The sequence below is a fragment of the Bison bison genome, unplaced genomic scaffold (assembly GCF_000754665.1).
Source record: "Bison bison bison isolate TAMUID 2011002044 unplaced genomic scaffold, Bison_UMD1.0 scf7180017864495, whole genome shotgun sequence".
Classification (NCBI taxonomy): Eukaryota; Metazoa; Chordata; class Mammalia; order Artiodactyla; family Bovidae; genus Bison; species Bison bison.
Genome location: NW_011495054.1, coordinates 4,815,956 through 4,834,220, shown reverse-complemented (window position 1 = coordinate 4,834,220; position 18,265 = coordinate 4,815,956). Strand labels below are relative to the sequence as shown.

Sequence of the window (18,265 nt, the reverse complement as noted above, 5' to 3'; positions counted from 1 at the left end):
CACCGTCTCACCCTCTCCCCACCCCATCTCAACGCTCATTCCTGCTCCTTGGCCGGGGCTTCTGTGTTTGTCCTTTCTATATTTGTGTTCTCAGAGGCTTTGACATCTGGGCCCTGCTGATCCTGGAGAGACTGCCCTCCTGGGGTTGGCTGTTTCCTAGACACAGCCAGCAGCTCACCTGTTGGCCTTTCCCATGCAAACCTGTCGAGCCTTTCCTCTCTGCTCCACTGCCCAGACTCAGAGCCAGTCTGAGCCACAACCCACCCTGCCCCACTCATGCTGGGACCAGGTACCAGATGATTCAGGAAACCCCTTCCTCTCCACAGCCCTCTTACATTATTCATACTTGCCATCCAAAGACTGCTTTCCCTGCCTCGTCTGCCTTTCCCAGAGAAATGACCATCAAGGTCTTGGCCTTGTTTTCCTCTAACTTGGTCTGCCTCACGGAAGACCCTGGGGGTTCCCGTGTGGCCTGGACACAGAATGACAGGCTGTGTCTCCTGTTTCTAGGGACCTGGGAGGACCATACTTGGTCACTGATTTAAACATGAGAGTGAGAAATATTTTTGTTTTTTAAAAAAGAGGAAGAAGTCCAAAGTATCTCCAAAATTTGGGACCTTTTCTTTTCTGTCTCAATTTCCATGTCTATGTCGAGTCTTTCTGAAAATGGGATTTTACCCCAGATGGGGTTTTGGTACCACGGTGTTATCTTTAGCACAGGTATCTCTTCATGCAGACAGGACACTGGAATCACATGTAATTACCATGTGGGTGGTCCACTTGTATTGTTTTCCAAGAGTGTTTCAGAATTGTACATAAAGATACAGTCACTAGTAGATGAATTGAACTGTAAATAGTTGCTATATTGTAATAGTTGGTAAATAGTTGCTCAGTTGAAGAGCCACATGGATCCTCTGGTGGAGCTATTGTTAATTCTTGAGGAACTCTCCTACTGTTTCCACAGTGATTGCACCAAATTGCATTCTTAGCAAGAGTGGTCAAGAGTTCCAGGCCCTCCACATGCTCACCAACACGAGTGTCCTTTAGCACATGTAACAGCTATGCTAACAGGTCAAAGCGATGTCTTATGATTTTGATTTCCATTTCCCAGTTGATTCATAATATTGAGTATGGGAATTCCCTGAGGGTCCAGTGGTTAGGACTGGGCGCTCTCACTGTCGGGGTCAGGGTTCAATCCCTGGTTGGGCAACCAAGATCAGGCAAGCTACACAGTGTGGCCAAAATAATAATAACGATGAGCATCTTTCATATACCTGCTGGCCATTTGTAAAGCTTCTTTAGAGAAATAAAAATTCAATCTGTAGCCCAGTATATAGTTAGGATATTTGTCCTTTAGCCATTGAGTTGTCCAAAGCCCTCATTATTTTGCTAATTAACCCCTTATGAGATTTGTGCTTTGCAATCATTTCCTCCCTTTCCCTTACCTTTGCTCCCTTTCATTTATACATCTGTTTCCATTTTTAATTTTGGAGTGTAGTTCATTCACATTGCGTGTTGCTTTGAACGCACAGCAAAGTGATTCAGCTACACATGTATCTATTCTTTTCCATCAGTTACCTTCTGACTTCACTGGGTTTGTTTTTGTGTTTTTTTTTTTTAATTTGCTGGGCAGAAGCTTTTTAGTTGGATTAGTTCCCCTTTGTCTATTTTTGCTTTATTGTCAGTGCTTTGCTTACACAGTCAACTACTCTTGGGCAAGGTTGTCAAGAATATACAATGAGGAAAGGATGGTCTCTTCAATAAATCAAGCTGGGAACATTGGATATCCACATGCAAAAGGATAAAATCACACCTTTTCTTCCAGCACAAACATCAACTCAGAACATATAAAGACCTGAACACAGGAGCTGAAACTGTAAAACTCCTAGAAGAAAACACAGGGGGAAAACTTCATGACATAGATTTGGCAATGACTTTATGAACGTCCTATCAAAACACAGACAGACGGGTGTGAGTTGGGGGTCCCGCACTAGTTAGTCTATGTGGGTGCCAAATATTCCAGCAGCTCTTGCTGAAGGGACCGTCCTTCCCACTGTTCTGCAGAAGCACCTCAGACATATGTCCCGAATCCTCTGTGTGTGAGCCTGTGTTGTTCCATTGGTCAGGTTTTGTGTCCTTGAGTTAATACTACCTTGACTAATTATGATATCCTGATATTCTCAGTGTCTTGTAGAAAACTCTGTTCTATCCAAACAAATGTTTTCTCTTGGCTTTTTCTATGATAATATTATACTCAGTTTGTGAATTTTCACCCAAAATACAGGGAGGCATTTGATTAGAATTCCATAAATTAGTTGAGGGAAAATGACATCCATGTAATATTGACAATTCCAGTCCACAAACTTGGAACTTCTTTCCATTAATTTTCTTCTTTAATTACTCTGTAACTACATTTTATAGTTTTTCCCTGCATTGTTAGTACATATATTTTGTCATATTATTCCTAGATATCCATTTTTATACTATTGTACTTTCTTTAATTTCCTTTGCAATGTTGGTTTCATGAAGACCTCAATGTTTTCAGTGGCTATGTGGATTACAGTATGATGAGTGAGCTTTATACTTTTCTTAATTTTGTGGTTTTATTGTATTTTGCTGTAAATCTATATTGCTTGTATGACCACAAGAAACAATAAAGCATTTTCTTTCAAAAGTTTTTTGGATAAGTGTTTGTCAGATGAACTCTGATGATTTCGTCAAAGCTGGTAGACGCAGGTGACCAAAAAAGCTTGAGGGTGGTGCACTTCAGAACTGCTGGTTCAACCACAAATTCATGAGACTCAGCAACAGAGAAGAGAGCGTGTAAGGGATGATGGACATGCTCGTATGAAATCTGAGACACCCGAGTCATAAATGCCTGATTGCCCAGAGCTGAGTCCCCATTCTGGGCCACTTCCTGCTGAGGAAACAAAACTGGGGAGAACTGAGATTGAAGCAGGAGAGATGAGGGTGGAGTTCTCTGAGCCTCCCTGGAGGCTCAGCATCTTGTCGGGGGCCCCAGCCCCACCAGGGGTGCAGTCTGCTGTACCACCTGCCTTCCGGGCTCCCAGCTCCATGGGAGCTGTCCTGTCTCAGGGCTTCTTTCTCTCTCTGTCATGTTTCTGAGCAGAAGTCTCCCACAGTTCGAGAGCCTTACCAAAATGAGGTGTCTCTAAAAAGTGGAGCAGAGATCATCGTATATCTCCTGGGGCAGTCGTGCCTAAACCAAGCAGGCAACAGGAAATGGCAAATTGGCTCAATCTGGGGGCAAAACCCCACCAGGCTTATTTGTTTGAATCATAGCAAAGGGTGTGAACTTAATTTTTCTAACAATGGGGCAGCATAGATCTGTCCTCTGCAGTTAGAGATCTGAGACGTGGTGCATCTTTATTTATTTATTTATTTTTAGAGGTATACTTTTCTGTGATCTGCTACATGGGAAGTGCTCAATAGTATCTGCCATTAAGGCTCTAATTACCGTCACTGTCCTACCCACAGGAAAGAGTGTTTATTACCAACCTCTCCAACCTGGTAGGCCCTCCCTCCCATGCCCTGGCCCACAGTGTTTCTGATAATAGACAGCAATGCTTCCCTTGGGAACCTGGCTGAGAATCAGACCAGTATGGATGTGGCTACAGACTTTCTTCAAGTAAAAAAGTCTTCACAAAAGAATATGCATGTCAGGGATGAGTCTGGGTTTTCACGTGCAAAGTCTCTTCAGTTGTGTCCAACTCTGTGTGACCCCGTGGACTGTAGCCCGCCAGGCTCCTCTGTCCATGGGGATTTTCCAGGCAAGAATACTGGAGTGGGTTGCCATGCCCTCCTCCGGGGGATCTTCCCAACCCAGGGATCAAACCTGCGTCTCTTGCGTCTCCTGCACCGGCAGGCAAGCTCTTTATCACTAGTGCCACCTGGGAAGCCCTGGTCTTTCACAACTTGGTGTAATGTCTCATACAGTGCCACAGAGAACATTAGCTCCTGGGCTCCTCTACTTTACTCCCTTAAATCCCAGCCACACGCAAATTGCTTTCTTCACCAGCTCCCCCAGCACCCTGTCTACCCAACCCTCCAGAAAAAGGAAGATTACAGTGGCCACCAGTGAAAGAGCTGCCCTGGTGACCATTGGGAAAAGGGGAACAGGAGACCTAATGATCTTAAATTAGCCAATTTAAGATCAAAGGTGGTGCCGAAAAGTGAAAGTGAAAGGTAGCCATTCAGTCATGTCTGACTCTTTGTGAGCCCAGGGACTGTAGCCCACCAGGCTCCTTTGTCCATTTGGATTCTCCAGGAAACAATACTGGAGTGGGTTGCCATTCCCTTCTCCAGGGTATCTTCCCAACCCAGGGATCAAACCTGAGTGTCGTGCATTGCAGGCAGATTCTTCACTGTCTGAGCCACCAGGGAAGTCCTAAAGGTGGTGCTAGTGGTAAAGAACTCGCCTGCCAGCACAGCAGACACAGGACACATGGGTGCGATCCCTGGGTTAGAAAGCTCCCCTGGAGGAGGGCATGGCAACCCACTCCAGTATTCTTGCCTGGAGAATCCCATGGACAGAGGAGCCTGGCGGGCTACAGTCCATAGGGTTACAAAGATTCCAGCACAACTGAAGCGAAGCAAGCAGGCCAAAGAATTTTAAAGTCAGAATCGCCCTTTAATTTTGCTCAGCTTTGATATCTTTCATCTCTCCTTTTGTGTTTCTCCTTTCAGATTATCCTCTGAGTAGTTCCATGAGTGAGAGAGAAAAGTTTTTCTGAGAAATGGAATATTGCCTGCCCTATTAGTAAACAAGGATGGCACAGTCAACAGGGATGGTGAGCTGGTGAGCCCTGAGGGAACTCGGGAAGGAATACTAGCTGCCATCTAACAGCCACTCGCTGCTGTGGGCCTTGAGGAAGGAAAGATCGGAACGTGAAAACAGAACCCCGGCCCCAGAGAGCTGAGATGCTTTAGAAAGGAACGACTACGCTGAGCCCAGACTCTTAGATACACGGAAAGTGCTAAATTCCTTAGCTTAGACTATCTGGTTTTCTTTCATTTACATAAAAAAAGCTTTTAAGGTCCAGACTACCTGACTTATGTTGAGAAACTTCCATACAACCTGGCTCCTCCCCTCGCCACCCTTGGAGCAGTTCTCTCGGGGTCCCTTGAGAGGCTGTCTCCCCGGCTTCAAGTCCTAAAAATTCCCACCAAATAAAACATAACCCTCAACTTTTATGTTATGAATACTTTTTAATCGGCCGCCCTCTTTACAGATTGGGGCACTGAGACATGCCAGGTTACATTCGTGTTCACACTGCACAGTTAGAGACAGTTTGCAATTTTTCTGCCATCCTAAAAGTGCCTTAGGAAATGTTAGGTAGTTAGAATAGGAAACAGGTGTCCAGAATGGCAGTGGCTAAAAGACAAGGAAGGAAAAAGCCCGCAAAAATAGAACAAAGGAAGGTGCGAGGACTGGAGTGAGGACCTCAGGTGGGACAAACAGCACCCCTGGCTAGCCCAGTTTACATACGGCAGGCCCTGGGGGAGGAAAACATACAAAGAGGAGCCAAAGGGCTGGGCTCTCTCTTCTCTTCATGTCTTTTGGGTTGGCATGCCCTCACGCCTTGAGGATGTATTTTCCTTTTATTTTCTAAATAAAACTGAGCTGTAACTCAGAGCCGTAACACTGATCCGTCCGAGAGCTATAACACGGTCCGTCTGAGAGCTGTGGCACGCCAAGGGCTTTAACGTCCATCGCTTCAAATTTTTGTTGTGATGAGACAGAACCAAGGAGATTATACTCCCCTGACAGGAAATAACGTCTATTAATCAAAAAGTGAAATGTATGGAGTTAGGCCATTAAATGAGAGAAAGAGAAATTATATGTGTATGTATGTGTGCATTAACCTAGAAAAATATCTCCCAAGACTACACCAAAGTAGTTACACTTCTAGGCTTAGGATCAGGACAGAATTTATGCTTCCAGATTTTTTGACTATTTCTGTTTGCAATATTCATGTACTGCTGCAAGGACCATAGGAGACTATAGAACAATGTTGTCTGCAACAAAAGAGAGAGGAAAAAGAAACCAAAAATCTGTTTCTACTTGTGATTACTCTTGGGTGCAATGCCAACCTGGGTTAAAAATACCTTTTCAGAGTACATTCTGAAGAAAGACCAGATGTTCTAGGCTGTGAGAGTGTTAGTTGCTCAGTCCTGTCTGACTCTTTGCAGCCCTCTGTATAGCAGCCTGCCAGGCTCCTCTGTCCATGGGCTTTCCAGCAAAAATACTGGAGTGGTTAGCCATTCCCTTCCCCAGGGGATCTCCTGATCCAGAGATTGAACATGGGTCTCCTGCATCAAGGCAGGAGTAAATCTGGGATTCTAGAGGAATGTGCTGGGAGACCTGACAGGATGAAAGGAGAGTTTGATTTACTCAGAGCAAAGGAGAGATTAAAGACTCCAGCCAAAGCTCCTCCCTTCTAAGGAAACGAAACCAGCAGCAGCCCAGACTATGGACATAGCTCCTCCCTGCCAGTGAAATGAAACTTAACAGCCTCCTAGACCCAGGCAGCAGAAGAGACAGAAGCTCACAGATTCAGGCAGCAGCTCTGCCGCCTCTGGCTCTCCAGTCCCCAGCACCGTGATGGAGCTCAGAAATACCCCGGCCGGGTCTCTAGATAAGTTCATCGAAGTCTACCTCCTGCCAAACGAGGAGTTCCGCACGCAGGTCAAAGAAGCCATTGACATCATCTGCAGTTTCCTGAAGGAGAGGTGTTTCCGATGTGCCCCTCACAGAGTTCGGGTGTCCAAAGTTGTGAAGGTGAGTCCAGAACGGCCTGGCTGGGGAGAAGAGGGGCTGGTGAGCAAGCGTTTGCACAGGGACAGGCAGAGAGCAGAAGGCTGAGGTCTCTGGGGCTGGTGCTTTCTGATTTATCCATGCCAGAACTATAACCACATTTGTGAAAATAGCTTCTGGGGTGAGGGCATCCATCTGTAAGTTTTTAACAAATTCCCTGGAGAAGTGTATAAACCACCTGGGTCACGACTGCTATAGAGATAAGCAATCTGAATCCTGGCAGCATCTACAGTTCACTAATCTTGACCAGGCTGGGATCTCACTATTTCTGCAAAGTCACGAGCTGGTTAAGAGTATACGTTTTAAAAGCAGATAGCACCTGCTGGCGGTGAAGTCTTGGGCAAGTCACTTAACCTCTCTGTGCCTCAGTTTCCTTATCTATAAATTTCAGTACCTTATAGGACTTGCAGATCAAGTAAAGTCAGCCATGGGCCAGTTTACAGTATTAATCACATAAGGTCATAAATTACAGGGGGTAAAGAATACAGACCCTGGAAAAAGACAACCAGGATGTAAACTGTATCTCTGCCACCCACTAGCTGTATGACTGAACTGATACATGATCTCTCAGCATCTGTTTCCCCATCCAGAAGATGACAACAGATAGTAACAGTAGCTAGATCTCAGAGTTTTTGTGAGCATTCTAGGAGTTACAGCCGCTGATGCCTTCAGAGCAGTGGCTAGCATTCAAAATGTTAGTGATTGTTCTCAGCATTTTATTTAGGGAGGCTCTTCTCAAAGAAATGTGTCAATACTCATTCTTATCACCTTTTTAGGGCGGCTCCTCAGGCAAAGGCACGACCCTCAGGGGACGATCAGATGCTGACCTCGTCGTCTTCCTCACCAATCTCACAAGTTTTCAGGAACAGCTTGAGCGCCGAGGAGAATTCATCGAAGAAATCAGGAGACAGCTGGAAGCCTGTCAAAGAGAGGAAACATTTGAAGTGAAGTTTGAGGTCCAGAAACGGCAATGGGAGAATCCCCGCGCTCTCAGCTTTGTGCTGAGGTCCCCCAAGCTCAACCAGGCGGTGGAGTTCGATGTCCTGCCCGCCTTTGATGCCCTAGGTGAGTGCTCCTAGCCACAAGTTCTTATAGTCTTTGTCCTATGTCAGGGCTTCTTCTGCTCTCTTGTCTCTGAGCAGAAATAAAATGTCTTATTAACCAAGGTATCCCTTCAAGTGAGAGGAGACACCAGCATCTCTCCTGGGACAAGAATGCCTAGGGTCACACTCAGCCACTGAAGTGACGTTAAACAACAAACTGGTACAGTTGGGGGGTCAAGATGTTTTTATAGAACACCTGCCAGGCTTACTAGTTTGACTTTTGGCAAACTGTGTGATCTTCTTTCTAAAAACTGCTGCTGCTGCTGCTTCTGCTAAGTCGCTTCAGTCGTGTCCGACTCTGTGCGACCCCATAGACGGCAGCCCACCAAGCTCCCCCGTCCCTGGGATTCTCCAGGCAAGAACACTGGAGTGGATTGCCATTTCCTTCTCCAGTGCATAAAAGTGAAAAGTGAAAGTGAAGTCACTCAGTTGTGTCTGACTGTTCGCAACCCCATGGACTGTAGCCTACCAGGCTTCTCCGTCTATGGGAGTTTCCAGGCAAGAGTACTGGAGTGGGGTGCCATTGCCTTCTCCATTCTAAAAACTAGGTCTAGGGTAAATTCAATATGTTAATTTCATTTTTTTATGCAAAATGTGAGACAACCATATCAAACTTATACTGAGGGTTGGAGTACAGAGATAATGTGCAGGAACATTGGGACAGGAAGCAATTCATTCTTTGAGGCTCAGTTTCCACTGTGTACCTTAGATGCGGGGCTTCCCTGGTGGCTCAGTGGTTAAGAATGCACCTGCCAAGCAGGAGATGCATGTTCGATCTCTGGGTCAGGAAGATCCCCTGGAGAAGGAAATGGCAACCCACTCCAGTAGTCTTGCCTGGAAAATCCCATGGACAGAGGAGCCTGGCAGACTAGAGTCCATGGGGTCACAAAGAGGCAGACAGGACTGAGCAACTGAGCAGGAACACAGACCTGGAGGTGCAAGGCGTGTTCCATGGCCCTAAATGAGACAGACAGAGAACCTCTCTCCTGGAGCCTGACCATATGAACACCAGGAAGGAAATGATAACTCGCTGTGACCAAAACTAAATATGTTGACTCAAAAGAGAGCAAAGGGGATCAGAGGACTTTGGTAGATAGGGTAACAAGAGATGTGACCTCTGACCTGAGGCCCAAAGAATGAGAAAGAGTCAAGCATGGGAAGACCTCCCAGGAAGAGGAAACAGCAGGTACAAAGACAGGAATGAACGTGGCATATTTGAAGAGGTGAAGTAACCAGGGGAGTCAGTGGCAAAGGGATTGAGGCAGGAGGAAAGACGAGGGAGGAGACAGGCCTCACCATCCGCGTGGACCACTGTGAGGACTTGGGATTTTATCCAGAGGTCCTGGGAAGCAAGAAGTGGAAGGATCAGGTTTAAAGGGCTCTGTGTGGGCTGTGGAGGATCCAGGGAGGAGGGTGCCGCCACCTCTGCTGAGTCCAGGTGAGAGACGATGGGTGATGGCGGTAGAGGCGGGAGAAGGGAGGACCGGGGATGGACCTCAGGCCCCCTGGTCTGGGCCTGCTGACCTCCCCACTGCCCTCCATGGTCAGTGAGCTTGTTGTCTCAGAGGGAATGGAAGAACCTCAGAGAAGAGCTGACGTCGAAACATGGATTCATTCCCAACAGGTCAGTTGACCAAAGGTTACAGACCTGACTCTAGAGTCTATGTCCGGCTCATCCAAGAGTGCGAGAACCTGAGGAGAGAGGGCGAGTTCTCCCCCTGCTTCACGGAGCTGCAGCGAGACTTCCTGAAGAATCGTCCAACCAAGCTGAAGAGCCTCATCCGCCTGGTGAAGCACTGGTACCAACTGGTATGGCCGGTCCCATCTGGGCAGAGAGCCGAGGAGGAGGAGGAGGGGAAGGGAGAGAGTGGGGAAGGGAGAGAGTGAGGACGGGAGAGGAGGGAGGGAGGCGTGGAGGGAGGGAAGGAGCAGGGAGAGGTGTGGGGAGGAGCAGGGATGAGGCAGTGGGAAGAGGGAGAGGTGACAGAGGCGGGGGGAGAGCAGAGGGGAGGGAAGGGAAATCACAAATCCATCCTTCTAGTTACTGCGGCCAAACCAAGGGTCATCCTTGGCTTCTTCACAGACACCCACATCCAACTAGTCAGCAAATGTTGTTGGTCCTATGTTAAAATATATTTATGATTCATCCATGGTCACCACCTCTGTTACCCCTCAGTCCAGATCATCTTGGGAGGCTCAAAGGATCTGCCCTTGACCTCTCTGAACCCCCATCTCTGTCCGCGCACCACCACCCTCAGGCCACGCTCTTCTCTTTGTTAGTCCTCCTGGAGAGAAACTCTACACTCCAGCCTCCAGGCCTTTGCATGTGCCTATTTGTTTGTTTATTGTGTTGTTGTTCAGTTACTAGGTCATGTCTGACTTTTTGTGACCCCAGGGACTGCAGCACGCCAGACTCCCCTGTCCTCTACTCTCTCCCAGGGTTTGCTCAGATTCCTGTCCATTGAGTCGGTGATGCTTTCTACCCATCTCACCCTCTGCCACCCCCTTCTCCTCCTGCCCTCAATCTTTCCCCAAATCAGGCTCTTTTCCAATGAGTTGGCTCTTCCCATCAGGTGGCCAAACTATTGGAGCTTCAGCTTCAGCATCAGAACTTCCAATGAATATTCAGGGTTGTTTTCCTTGAGGATTGACTGGTTTGATCTCCTTTTAGTCCAAGGGACCCTCAAAGAGTCTTGTCCAGCACCACAGTTCAAAAGCATCAGTTCTTTGGTGGTTGGCTCTCTTTATGGTGCAAGTCTCACATCTGTTCAGAACTAATCAAAGCTAAGGTTTTTCCAGTAGTCATATTTATTGTCTGTCTCCCCACTATTCCCTGGTGCCTCAGATGGTAAAGCATCTGCCTGCAATTGCAGGAGACCCAGATTCGATCCCTGGATCAGGAAGATCCCCCGGAGAAAGAAATGGCAACCCACTCCAATACTCTTGCCTGGAAAATTCCATGGACAGAGAAGCCTGGTGGGCTACAGTCCATGGGGTTGCAAAGAGTCGGACAGGACTTCACTTTCACTTTCCCCTCTATAAATGTACAAGAACAGAAGGATTTATATGTTTGATTCCCTGCTGTGTCCCAGGAACCTAGAACAGTGCCTGGCACATGAGAGAAGTTCAAAAAATGATTGTTAGGTGAATTAATGAGTACTATATCCCCTACCAACATCACACACACACACACACATACACACACACTTCTGTTAACTTCCTAGCCATCTGGCTTTGAACAGGTGAGTTAATAGCTCTGTGAATGCCACCATAGACCATACCTAAATGGATAGGTGTGGATTTGCTCTGAGAAAACTTTATACCCTAAAATAAGTGGCAGGCTGAATTTGATCCATGAGAATGTGCTTTACACAAATGCTAGACAAGCCCATTTTTCTGATTGTTTTCTCTCTACTCAGTGTAAGGAGCAGCTTGGAAAGCCATTGCCCCCACAATATGCTCTGGAGCTTCTGACGGTCTATGCCTGGGAGCAAGGGTGCAATAAAACAGGATTCATCACAGCTCAGGGATTTCAGACTGTCTTGAAATTAGTCCTAAAGTATCAGAAGCTTTGCATCTACTGGGAAAAGAACTATAACTCTGAAAACCCTATTATTGAAGAATATCTGACGAAGCAACTTGCAAAACCCAGGTACTCTATCCGCTCAAGGCTTAGCTCCCCACATAAATGAACCCCTGCTTACAGCTGTAGCACCCTGGAAATGAAGGAATTGGGAGGGTTCCACATTAACTGATCATCTTCTGATACCATGCTGCTGGGCACTTTACTAGTACCGTCTAATTTTAAAAACAGTGTGCAAAAAACCATGTGAGTCAGGCACTATGCTAACTGCTTCACAGATGAGTAAACCGAGATTCTGAGCAGTAAAGAGTTTGTCCAAACCCTAACCCAAACCCTAAAGAGTTTGTCCAAACCCTAACCCTAAGAAAATGAGCGAAACAACTGAAATTTCAACTAAAATAACAACAGCTACAGCAACAATAATAATTGCTCCCAGGAAGTAAGAGCTTGCTATAAGACTAACACACTCTAATAGTATAGTAAAAATTATGATTATTGTAACTGTCATGCACTAACCCCTTACGATGGCCCAATTACTGTGCTGAGTATTCCATGTTGCTTATCTAGATCCTCATAGAACATCCTTTGAAGTAGGGATGTTCAAATCTGCCCATTTCACAGAGGAGCATATTGAGAATTAGAGAGACCAAGACATCTACCCAAGGTCACACTCCTACAGAAGAGCAGAGGTGATATTCAAGCCCAGGTCTATCAAAGCCCAAATGCAAGGCTCCCCCTTCCGTTCACTGTCCTCCATGGAGCAGGGCACCCAGGACACACCCAGGGAGTGATGCTCTGCTGGAGCCCTGATGCTGCCTGAGTCTGAGCCTGGGCCAGGCTGGTTGCTTTGCCCTTCCTGGAGCATCTAGGCCACCCGCCAGACAGAACCCAGCTTCTCATCTCTCTCTCTCTCTCTCTAAATATTACCCTTCAGGCCTGTGATTCTGGACCCGGCGGACCCTACAGGAAATGTTGCTGGTGAAGACGCATATAGCTGGGAGCGGCTTGCACGAGCGGCTTTGGTCTGGCTGGATTACCCGTGCTTTAAGAAATGGGATGGGTCTCCCGTGGGCTCCTGGGATGTGTCGGTGAGACCTTCTGCTTCTTTACCGCTGCCCTGCCCCTACCCCTTCCACACAACATGGGGTGTGTAGCTAGAGACCATTCCTTCCAAAGAAATTGCCTCTTGCTAGAGGTCACTAGGGCTTCCCTGGTGGCTCAGACAGTAAAGAATCTGCCTGCCTATGCAGGAGACCTGGGTTCAATATCTGGGTCAGGAAGATCCCCTGGAGAAGGAAATGGAAACCCCCTCCAGTATTCTTGCCTGGAGAATCCCCATGGACAGATGAGCCTTGGTGGGCTACAGTCCACGGGGTCGCAAAGAGTTAGACACGACTGAGCAACTTTCAGTTTCACAGAGGTCACTCCCATTCATATCATGCCAGGCTGTGCTCCCTGTTTTACAGTCATCTTGACCCCAATCAGAGGGTTCCTAGACTTCTCACATCCCTATCCAGAGCTTATTCTTTAATTAATGCCTCCTTGGCCAGAAGTAACTTTTTTAACAGCGCCAATTGGCTCATTCCACTAAGAAGAAAAAGAATAACCACCACCACTTATGAATACCTACTTTGGGGTCAGGCTCTGTTCTTAGCCCCTTAAATTTCATTGTTTCATTAAATCCTCATGACACCCCATGAGCCCTGATTTCTACTCCCATCTTACAGATGAGAAAAGGAGGCTCAGAGAGGTGAAGTCACCTGCTCAAGCCCACTCAGCTAGGGAGCCGCAGAGCTGGGAATCCCACTCAGCAGACTCCAATGCCAGGACTTACTCCGCTGAGCTAAACAGCCTGCCTTGTATCCCCTTCCCCCTCCATATCACACAACAAACGGGTGACTCAGAGTAGGTGAGGACGTGGGTGTGTCACACAACTAAGTCGGGGCTGAGGGCCTCATCTTCCCACTCCAAGAGTAAGGATCTTTCTCAAGCTGGAGTGGAGAGGGCTGATGATGCCAGAGATGGGTTTTCCAGGAAACAGGCTCTGGGATGAAGTTCACGTGCAGGATGTTTCTGGGGAGGACCATTGGAACGACACCTGTGTAAAGGAGGGGAGTGAGGTGGGTACCAACACAAGGAGAGGGACATCTGGGATGCTGGCCATCTCAGACCATCTCCCCGGGGAGCCCTGGGGGCCCCAACAGCCTCCAGAGTTGTCCTACAGAAGACCGAGGTGGCCAGGCCTTTATAGCCCCAACACGGGTCAGCCGCTGAATGCGGACAACCCAGGAGTGGGTGTGGCCTTCCTTGAAGGGCATCCAGGCGGCAGGTCACAGCGTCCACGGTGAATGCTCACTGAGACCCGTGCCAAGCGGAGAGGCCCAGCTCTCCAGTGTGACAATGTGCTTCTCCCTTTCAGCCCCAAGAACACAGCGACCTGATGTTCCAGGCCTATGATTTTAGACAGCACTATAGACCCTCTCCAGGAATCCAGTTCCACGGAGGAGCCTCTCCCCAGGTGGAAGAGAACTGGACATGTACCATCCTCTGAACGCCAGAGTATCTTGGAGGCAAGGTCTCCAGAGCCGTCTGGGCCAGCCCTCTTCACTTCTAGGGCTAGGGGGCTTGGATCCAAAGACAGCTGTGAATTGATGTCAGACCTGGGACCAGAATCCAGGTCTCCTGACCCCCAGCCTTCCTGCTATTCTGTGCTGTCTTTTCTTTCATAGACAATGCTCCCCATTGGAGCCTGACAATAGCCTCTCCGAGCCACCAGGAGAGACTCAGGCAAAAGAGTGGAATCCCAGCCTTGACTTTCTTCTGTGAACCTGAGGGGAAAGGTGATGGTCCAATTTATTGTCAATAATAACAAAAATAGTAGCAAATGCCATTTGTTGGGTGTTAATTAGCTTCAAGGTACAGCGCCAAGAAGTATACCTGCATATTATGTGTGTGTGTGCATATTCATTGATTCAACTAAAGATATTAATTGGGCACCTGCTCTGTGCCAAGCATTGTTCTGGCCACTGGCTCACTGTTGTTGCTCAGTTGCTGAGTTGTGTCTGACTCTTTGCGACCCCATGGACTGCAGCACACCAGGCTTCCATGTCCTTCACTGTCTCTCAAAGTTTGCTCAGATTCTTGTCCATTAAGTTGGTGATACCATCCAACCATCTCATCCTCTGCCTCCTTTTGCTTTTAATATTTCCCAGCATCAGGGTCTTTTCCAATGACTCGGCTCTTCTCATCAGGTGGCCAAAGTATTGGAGCATAGCAATGAGTAAAGCAGACAAAAATCCCTGCCTCATGGAGCTGACATTTTGTGGAATACTCTACTATTGGAGAGATGAGGGTCCTTTCAATTCTCAACTACAGATAATCCTGAGACAAGCATCTTTGGTTCATCCTTTGTCCACATCTCTGATTATTTACCCAGGAAAAATTTTAGAACTGCCCTGTGTAATTCAGTAGTCATTAGTCACGGATGGCTATTGAGTACTTGAGATGTAGCTGAACCCAACTGAGAGGTGCTCATCTTTATACTTTCCTGAGTTTTCAGATTATTACTAATTTGGGGCTGTAATTTGTACTGCTTATATGACCACAAGAAACAGTAAAGCAAGGTTTCTGGTTCAGAACTATCCCATCCACCCCTGCTATTAAAAGCTAGCATCTGCCCCCTTGCAAGGAGACTCTTGCAGAGGCTTCTCATCCATAAGACACCCCCCAGCTCCGAGGACCAGTATCCACCTCCCCTCCTGCCCACTAGGACTGTAAGTATGGTCAAGTCCCAACACAGCCCACCTGGGGACACTCTGGGCCTGCTGAGGGAGGAATAGACTTGTATCCATATCGGCAAGAAGACCCGGCAGCGTGTACCAGCACAAGTCAGGTGGGTGTGGGGGAGGGACCCCAAGGGCACTTCATCAAGGGGCTGCGGAGTCAGGTCAGATGACCTAGAGCTTATTGATTTGGAAGTCCCCTCCTGGACTTCAGGACTTCACTCCCTGGCAAGGACCCCAGGAGAAGGTGCAGACTCGCTCTTAGCCAGGCTCTTAGAACGGATAAAGTACGAGCATATGCCAGGTGATATTCCCGCAAGAGACGGTGGGCTGCTGCTGCTGCTGCTAAGTCGCTTCAGTCGTGTCCGACTCTGTGCGACCCCATAGACGGCAGCCCACCAGGCTCCCCTGTCCCTGGGATTCTCCAGGCAAGAACACTGGAGTGGGTTGCCATTTCCTTCTCCAAAACATGAAAGTGAAAAGTGAAAGTGAAGTCGCTCAGTTGTGTCTGACTCTTAGCGACCCCATGGACTGCAGTCTACCAGGCTCCTCTGTCCATGGGGTTTTCCAGGCAAGAGTACTGGAGTGGGGTGCCACTGCCTTCTCCGAGAGATGGTGGGAGATGGAATTAAAAGGTCAGGGAAGTGGATGTGCTAGGGGCCGATGTGCTGTATAAATCCAGAAAGAAAAAAGAAAAACCCCACCAAATTATCTCCCGTGGAAAAGCAGAGAATACAGCTCTACTGAGGCCATAAAGGATATGCTAGCGAGGGACCTCCCTGGTGGTCCAGTGGTTCAGAATCCATCTTCCAAGGCAGGGGACACGGGTTCGATCCCTGGTCCCAGAAGATCTCACATGCCTCGGGTCAGCCAGGCCCCGGTGCACCACAACTATTGAGACTGCTGTCTAGCGCCCACGGGCCGCAGCTGCTGAAGTCCGCGCGCACCCTAGAGCCTGTGCTCTGCAACAAGAGAAGCCATCTCAACCAGAAGCCCGCACTCCACAGCACCACCGCAGCTAGAGAGCAGCCCCGGCTCGCCGCGACCAGAGGGAAGCCTGCGCAGCAACAAAGACCCAGCACGACCAAACACAAATAAACAGATAAAATTATTTTTAAAAAAAAGAGTAAAGGAGCCTGGGTGGTTATGATGTGTCTGTATGGGCTACTCAGTTGTAACAAGTGTCCCACCCTGCTAGGGGATACTGATGTGAAACTGAAAATGAACTGGGAAACGGGAAACCCCATCTTAAGTGAAGCCAGGAGACCAGAAAGGGGTGCTCTCACTTCTCAAATCAGTTCAGTTCAGTGGCTCAGTCGTGTCCGATTCTTCGCGACCCCATGGACTGCAGCAAGCCAGGCTTCCCTGTCCTTCATCAACTCCTGGAGCTTGCTCAAACTCATGTCCATCGAGTTGGTGATGCCATCCAACCACCTCATCCTCTGTCATCCCCTTCTCCTCCCGCCTTCAATCTTTCCCAGCATCAGGGTCTTTTCCAGTGAGTCAGTTCTTCACATCAGGTGGCCAGAGTATTGGAGCTTCAGCTTTAGCATCAGTCCTTCCAATGAATATTCAGGACAGTTTTCCTTTAGGATGGACTGGTTTGATCTCCTTGGGAATCCAAGGGACTCTCAAGAGTCTTCTCTAGCACCACAGTTCAAAAGCATCAATTCTTCGGGACTCAGCTCAAATACCACTGCAGAATGTTGTTGGAGTGGGAGGAGGCTGGCGTAATGGTGGTTGTGGTGGGGTGGTGGCAGTGGGGTATATAGGAAATCTCTTGGCTTCTGCACAGTTTTTCTGGGAACCTAAAACTACTCTGATAAACTAAGTTTATATATATATATATATTTTTTTTTTTTTAAAGAGTAAAGAGACATAATACCTGCAACATACAACTCACATGACTCAGTAATAATAATACTGATAATACAACGTACACAGAGAACGAGGAGCAAATATGGTGAAATATTCAGGATCAAGAATATGAAAGAGTTCTTTGTGTTTCAGATGATTTCAAAATAAAATATTTTAAAAAATAAAAAAGCACAGACTTTAGAAAGCAGGTAGTTAGAAGCTAGCCAGATAAGTTACAAGCTGTATGACCTCGGACAAATATTTTTCAGCTCTCTGAGCCTCTATATTTTCAGAATATAGAAAAGAAGGCTTATGACCTAAGCCCAGCCTACCTCTAGGTGTTTTAAAAGTCAGAAAAGGGCAGGGAAGGGCCCTTTATGGACAGGAGCAATCATCAAGTTTCTCCGGAAAAACCAAACTGTGAAAATGAACTCACAAACAGAAACCTCATGGAGTCAGAAGACCAGAAGAGGGAGCTCTCACACCTCAAATGCCTCTGGAGGCCAATCCCAGGAAAGACAAGTCAGTTAACACACCCCCAACAGGAAGATTATCAACAGGGAAAAATCGTCAATGACGGGCCAGGACAGTAAAGATGTACATTGCACGTCTCCTGGAGGAAGCCAACTCCCCTGGCAACTGAGCCAATGAGAACCCATCATCACCCTGAATTCTTGCTTTCCTCCAACAGACACGTGTTCAAACAACCCCTCCTAACTTCCTCCTTTTTCTCTATAAAGTAATATTCCTCTTCTTTGTTGGCTGGACTTGCCTATGGCTTTTTGCTATTGCCTGCTTGTCCTAAGTTGAAATTCTTTGCTGTTCCCAAATAAACCCATTTTGCTGGTAAAACAATGGTTGTTTTACTTTTGAGGTTAATAGAACCAATTGGTTTTATAAATCTAGATTTAGAGAAAAATTTGTTTTAAGGAATTGGCTGTGCCATTGCAGGGGCCAGTGAGTCCAAATTCTGCAGGGTGGGGTAGCCAGGGTAGCTGGAAACCCAAAGAAGTATCTGCTTGTGGAATTGCCTCCTCCTCAGGGAGAGATCAGACCTTTTTCATCTCTTCGCCTGATTGGATGAGGCCCATCCACATTATTG

The 18,265-nt window shown here is 47.5% G+C and overlaps 1 protein-coding gene across 1 annotated transcript; it reads left to right on the top strand.

Moving 5' to 3' along the window:
• The first annotated feature begins 6,477 nt into the window (after window positions 1-6,477).
• On the top strand, window positions 6,478-14,535 carry LOC104980029 (2'-5'-oligoadenylate synthase 1-like). The gene is made up of 6 exons (XM_010828590.1): window positions 6,478-6,802; window positions 7,615-7,903; window positions 9,566-9,750; window positions 11,361-11,593; window positions 12,459-12,612; window positions 13,944-14,535. The coding sequence occupies exons 1-6, from the start codon at window positions 6,626-6,628 to the stop codon at window positions 14,073-14,075; spliced, it is 1,170 nt and encodes a 389-aa protein (XP_010826892.1). The 5' UTR covers window positions 6,478-6,625; the 3' UTR covers window positions 14,076-14,535.
• Window positions 14,536-18,265: the final 3,730 nt, after the last annotated feature.